The 6,000-nt window shown below is 67.0% G+C and overlaps 1 protein-coding gene across 2 annotated transcripts in view; it reads right to left on the reverse strand.

Annotated features, from left to right (window-relative positions):
• AKT1 (AKT serine/threonine kinase 1) overlaps window positions 1–6,000 on the reverse strand; it is a 20,813-nt gene extending 14,813 nt beyond the window's left edge. Inside the window, exons 1-3 of one of the 2 annotated variants that reach the window (XM_078054292.1) lie at window positions 5,851–5,974; window positions 4,459–4,524; window positions 3,140–3,278 (exon numbers count right to left, since the gene is read on the reverse strand). In XM_078054292.1, coding sequence (XP_077910418.1) covers window positions 3,140–3,278; window positions 4,459–4,479 — 160 coding nt within the window. In that variant the 5' untranslated portion in view covers window positions 4,480–4,524; window positions 5,851–5,974. Of the gene's footprint in view, window positions 1–3,139; window positions 3,279–4,458; window positions 4,525–5,850 lie in introns of both variants that reach the window. The other variant, XM_036113826.2, reaches the window with a different exon arrangement.

Below are 6,000 nucleotides of genomic sequence, written 5' to 3' on the forward strand. Positions count from 1 at the left end.
GGGCCTGGTGCAACCCAGGCTGGCCTCTCCTGACAGCTGCTGGTAGGCGGGGGTCTGGGCATGGCGCTCCGGGCCTCAGTGTCCCTCCTGCACGAGTGCACTGTGCTGCCCGGGGCCCCCAGCCCCACCCCCCTGCATGGAGTCCGGCCCTCCGCAGGGCAGCCCTGCCCAGAGAGCACGCCACAGCCACCGGCTGGGGCCACCAGCACGGGCCAAGGGACCCAGGGTTGGCGGGCGGTGACCCCTCACCCCCCGAGCGAGTCACCCCAGCTTCCTCTTCTGTTGTTTGTTCTGCACGGAGAGCCCAACAGGCTCACAAAACAGGAAACAGCCCCCAGCGGTGGCGGCCACGGCCACGGCCACACGCCAGGGCCAGCAGGCCCTGGGGCACACCTCCCAGCCCCGGGCCCGGCCGCCCCGCACCGAGCTGTCCCCGGGGCTAGGCCCAGGCCCTCACAGACACGTGGCAGGGCGCCAGCTGCCCCTCGGACCGGGGGGCTGCCGGGACCAAAGCCACAGCCACCTCAGCGTGAGCTGGGCCGGCGCTGGGGCCACCCCTCCCCCGACAGCCAGGGCGACCGAGGCACACGGGACGCCCAGAGCAGCCGTGGCCTCCAGCCTGGGGCACAGGGTCCGGGGAGCGGACGTGCACCTTCGCTGGTCCTGCTGAGCCCCCCGCCCCGCGAGGCACCCGGCCGCGCCCCCCGTGCAGACAAATCCCAGGGCCGCCCTGCCTTCCTCCCCCCTCCTGGTCCGCCCACCCGGTCCAGCCGGCCTGTCCGTGGGTCAGGGACAGCCAGGAAAGCCCCCACGAGCCTGGCTGGGCAGACGGTGCCCACACGGCCATGGGCTCCAAGAGTGGGGCCAGTGGGCAGGGACGCCCCAAACCAGCTGCACAGACCAGGCCACGGCCTTAGCACAGAGCAGCCTGAAGACAAAGCGGACGCCACAGGCCAAGCCCGGCCAGACCTACATCCTGGAGCACGCTGGGTGTTTTTAAGTTGTCAGCCTTTAAGAATCAAGAGAAGGCACAGAAGGGACCAAATCCTTGAAAATGCAAATTTTTGAGTAATGCCGAGCCCACCAGCCCCCAGCACGAGTGGCTAGAGCTGGGCTCAGCTGCTCCTTACTTGGGGCGTCTGCTTATCGCTCGGGATACGTGTGTCAAAACATCCAACTCTTGCTCAGGAAGCCCACCCATCTCTGGGGACCCCCGTCTGCCCAGCTTACTCTCCTGGGGACCGGCTCCCCACTGGACACACTGGGACACTGAGGCCCAGAGGGCCTGCCTGGCCCCCAGAACACCAGAACAGGTCAGTGCAGGGCTGGAACTCACCGCCCAGGCTGGACTCGCCTCTGCCCATGGCGGCTGCTCTGGCCCAGGGCACAAAGCATCAAGACACCAGGAAACAGCCCAAAGGTCACTCCCCACAGATGGACGCCCACCTCCCCAAGGGGAGTAGGGGACCCTCTCTCCTGGCCTGAGGCTAGGGCCGGGCAGCAGGCCCTGGAGGCTGCTGAGCCTGACTTAGGGCCCCCGATAAACAACATGCCAAATGTCACCAGGCCATTCCCCACCACCGTTCCATCATACACACAGGGAAACCAGTGCCCAAAGAGCTCAACAGATTTGCAGTGACAAAGCAGCTAAATCAGATTCAAACTCAGCTCTCTAGATGCCCCACTGGGCCTGATACCCTACCCCCCAGCCCCTTCAGAAGGCACAGGCCCTGAGTGGCAACCTGGAACTCAAGCAGGCAGCAGAAAGGCAGCCCTGCCCCAGCCTGGCTGGCCAGTGCACGTCCCAGTGACGGGGTCGGGGACCCTGAGCAGCCCTGAGGCCTTAATCTAACAGTCAACAAACGTTTGCCAAGAATTGAAGGCGTACCGGTCCCAAGTAGGGGCTGTGGATGTGTGCCGCCAGGCACGGGGGCCAGGTGAAGGGGGAGGGGACATCAAAGGGGGCTGTAAGGTGAGGCAGACAGGGCTGGACCCGGCAAAGGGGCTTCAGGCAGGAAGCAGGACTCGAGGGAAGCAAGGAGGAGGTAGGCAGTGGGGGAGGGGATCAAGAAGGCAGGCGGGTGCGGGGTGCTTAGGGGAAGCTAGGTGGAAGGGCTCCCCACGGACCACAGGGCCCTGGAGCCTCCTCACCTCTGTCTCAAGGCCCGGTTCACTGTTCTCCCTGCAGCTGCCAAAGCAAGCTCTAGAAACACACAACTGACCACATCCTTGATCCTCTGCTTCGAGCCCTCTGCAGCCCCCAATCCCTCATCCCTGTCACCTCTCACCTCCCACTGCAGCTCCTGCAGCTTCCCAGCCTGCTCTGCTGGAGAGCTCCTATGCATCCTACAAAACCCAGTCGCATGACACCCCCTTTTGCCACACCTCCCTGTCTGCTCCCTCTGTAGCTGAGGTTCCCCTCCCAACAGCCTGTGGGGTCCTGGGCTGGGGATGGGGCATCCTCACGGCATCTGCTGGAAGGCATGCATGAGGAGTGGTGAACTAGCTAGCTGGGGTCACCAGAGCTTTGGGAAGGAACAGGTCTGGAGGAAGAGGAAGTTGGGGGCAGGTAGCTAATCCCCGCCCTGAGGCAGGAGGGAGTCACTCGCCAGGCGCACCTGGACGTGAGGCCTGTCCATCCCCCACTACCCATCCCTGAGCAACAGAGGGCTGTGAGGCAGGGGGCTGTGGGCAAGGCTACAGAGCAAGGGGCCAAGGCCACGGCTCCAGCCCCCCTGGGTCCCACCAAGCCCGTCCGTGGGCGCAGGGCCCTGTGAGTGCGGACAGGGGAGGCTGGGCGGGCACCGGCCTCAGGCAGCTCGCTGCTCCAGCACAAACACACCCCATGCTGGGTCCCTGGGTGGTGCGGGGCCCCCCCACCCCAAAGCCCAGGCCCGAGGCAGGCACCGGGCCAGGCCAAGCAACTCTACCCTGCCCTCAGGAGCCCTCGGGCAGTGCCCCGGGCCGCCAGCGAGCCAGGCCTTGGACGGGCCCCAGTGTCCTCACTGCCTTCCAGGAAAGCAGGGAGGGAGGCGGCAGCCACTAGGCCAGCCAGCCCACACGGGCTCCAGAGCACCCGAGGGAAACCTGCAAGCCAGCTCCGGGACCCCGGCCCCGACCCGACCCCGAGCGCACTGACCTCTCTTGTGCAGCCAGCCCTCCTTCACGATGGCCACGTCGTTCATGGTGTCCAGCTCCGGCACGCCGGGACAGCCCCAGCGCCACTCACAGGCCCCTCTCGGCAGGCTCTCCTGGAGCCCAGCCGGCGCACCCAGCGTCTGCAAGAACCAAAGGGAAGGGTGTGAGGTGGTGTCCAGCTCGGGGCCACTCCTCCAACCCCAGGGGAGGCCGGGAAGCCCTCTGCACCTCGGGGCCCATGCAGGGCCCCCCTCCCCACGTGGCTGCCCCGCTCACAGCCACAGCCTCCCCCCACTAGCTTCCATCACGGCACCTGATACAAAGTTCACGGGACTCGACCTGTTCCCTGGGGCCGGGCCTCCCCTCCACCTGGGCTGCAATCTCCCTGCCACCCCTCTGACCTCCAGCCCTCAGCGTGATGCCCCCTGCGCCTGTGCCTTTGTAGAGATCACCCCCATCCCCAAAAGGCCCTCCTGGCATATTCTAGCCTCCCTAACCTGCCAACCCAGCAGAGGCCACCTCCTCCGGGCAGCCCCTCTGACTGCTTGGCCTGCCCAAGCCCCTGGTGAGGGTGCCCCTGTTCTCCCTGCCCATGCTGTTCCCCCCACCCCATAGGCTGGGGTTCTCGGGGCAGGGCCCAGGGTTCCTCGTTCTTGCCCCAGACTAGGAAAGAAGAGAAATTCAAACATGAAGCAAGTAGGGCCAGGAGACCAGGCGGCTGGCTCAAATGAGAGCCCAGAGCCCTCTGGGGTGACATAAAAACCTCCAAGAAACCCCAAGCCCCTCCTAAACCACAGAACCCCTGCTGGCCTGAATCTGGTTCATTCATTGGGCCAACATGGAGCAGGCATCTCTGGTTTTGCCAGGCTCGGCCCTGGGGACAAAGAGAGGTTCAGATGGGTCCTGTCTGTAAGAAGCACCCAGTCCAGGGTGGTTACGGGCCCATAATCACAGCATTCAGGAGGCAACAAATGGGGGGTGCGCTGTACGAATGCAGAGGCGCCACTGGCCCACCAGCAGCCTTCTCCTGAACACACACGTTGGCCATTGAACCTGAGTGGCCCTCCCCATCGCTCCCTGCTGGATGAACTCCTAGGCATCCCTCAAAACCCAGTTCACACATCACCCATCCTGGGCATCCTGGGAAAGAGAATTCTTCCCACGCACCGGCCTCCGCTAGCCCTGCCCACAAGCACTCCTGAGGGCAGGCCGGGAGCGACCCCACACCCCCGGACTCCCAGGCCAGGAGGACCCGAGGGCCTCTGCAGTGGATCCCAGCATGGGTCGTCCCACAGCTGCGGACCTTGTCGGGCAACGCACCTTCCTGGCCTCCTGAGGCATGGGGCTGGGGCCCAGAGAAGGCTGCTCCGCACTGATGGTCTCAGGCTAAATTTAGAAGAGCAGGAAGACCCCACTGTCTGTGTCTGCTGCCAGGCCGGGGAGATACACTCTGCCCCAGGAGAAAAGGGCCCAGCGTGCTCAGCAGGCCACGGGGCGGCGACAGGCAGCACGCAAGACTGAGGGCAGGAAGAGACCTCCAAGGACAGGGCTCTGAGCCCCTGCGAGGCAGGCGCGGCCCCTCCGGCGACACAAGTGGGCGTGGCCTGCAGGCAGAGGGCTGGACCCAAAGACCTCTGGACGTCCCCGCCCCCACCCCGGCCTAAGCGGGGCCTGCCGCGGACAGAGTCAGCTGTCCAGCCCCGTGTGTAAAAATATCTGTGCACATGCACAGGGTGATGTGCATCTGCACAGGAATGAACACACCCCGCCAGCGCCTGGGCCGCCGCCGGGCGCAGGGCCGGAGGCACGGAGGGTCCCCGTTTCCCACGGCTTCCGCACCGCCAGTGCCCTCACCATAGAAGTGTGTTCGTGCCGTGATTATTTACGGAACAACCTACCAAAAATCGCCTGTGCTCTTATAGGGCCCCCTCCCTCGGTCTCCAAACCCTGGTCTGTGAACTGTATGTTCCGCTGGGGGAGGGCAGGGCACCCGGCCCCGCCAACGCACCCCCTGCCCTTCACTTGGCCCAGGGGCTCAGGGCAGCCAGGGGTAGCCTGGAGCAAGGCTGGGGGGCCCTCTGGCTACAGAGCACAGGCCCGTGCCCCCCACTCCGCCCACCATGGCAATACGCAGGAACCAGTCCTGCCCGCCTATCCCCCAACCTGGGGGGCAAGTCCCAGCCGCCTACCAGGCCCCAGCCTCCGGGATGGGGTGGGCAGCACCTCCAAAGCCCACCCAGGTCACGAAGCAGTTTCGGGGCCCGGGCGGGTTGCTAGTCCTTTGTGGGCTGGCCCGGGCACCTCGCCATCACCTACAACTTTTTGTCTATGGGCAAAGGAAGTCTTCCCAAGGCCCACCCACAAACTTGAACGAGGGCTGGAGCAAGCCTCTCCGAGGTGCCCCTGAGCACCCGCTGTGCGCCGCGGCCGGCCAGCCCGCCTCGTCCCCCGCCCTGCCCGGCCCCACCAGCCGCTCGCCCAAGGTCACGAGGGAGGCCGGGGCCACGGCCCGTACCCCCGCCCGCCGCCGGCCGGGCCCGCGCGCCCTCCCCGCCCAGGCCGCGCTCGGCCACTTCCTGCTCCGCTCCTCCACCCGGCTGCGCGCGGCCCGCGCCCCGGCCCCGCCGGCCGGGAACAAAGCGCCGGGCCGCGGGAGGAAATCCGGGCCCCGGCGGCGGGCGGGCGCGCGGCGGGCGGCGGGCGGGGACTCACCGGGCGCCGCGTCCGGGCCGAGCGCGGGCCTAGCCGGGCCGCGGCCTCCGGCGCCCGCCGCTCGGCATCCCCGCGCGCCCGCCGGGCGGGGCCGGGCTGGAGGCCGCGGCGGGCGGGCGCTGTTCGGGCGGGCCTCGCGCGCCGCCGGGC

Source organism: Halichoerus grypus, chromosome 8 (assembly GCF_964656455.1).
Source record: "Halichoerus grypus chromosome 8, mHalGry1.hap1.1, whole genome shotgun sequence".
Classification (NCBI taxonomy): domain Eukaryota; kingdom Metazoa; phylum Chordata; class Mammalia; order Carnivora; family Phocidae; genus Halichoerus; species Halichoerus grypus.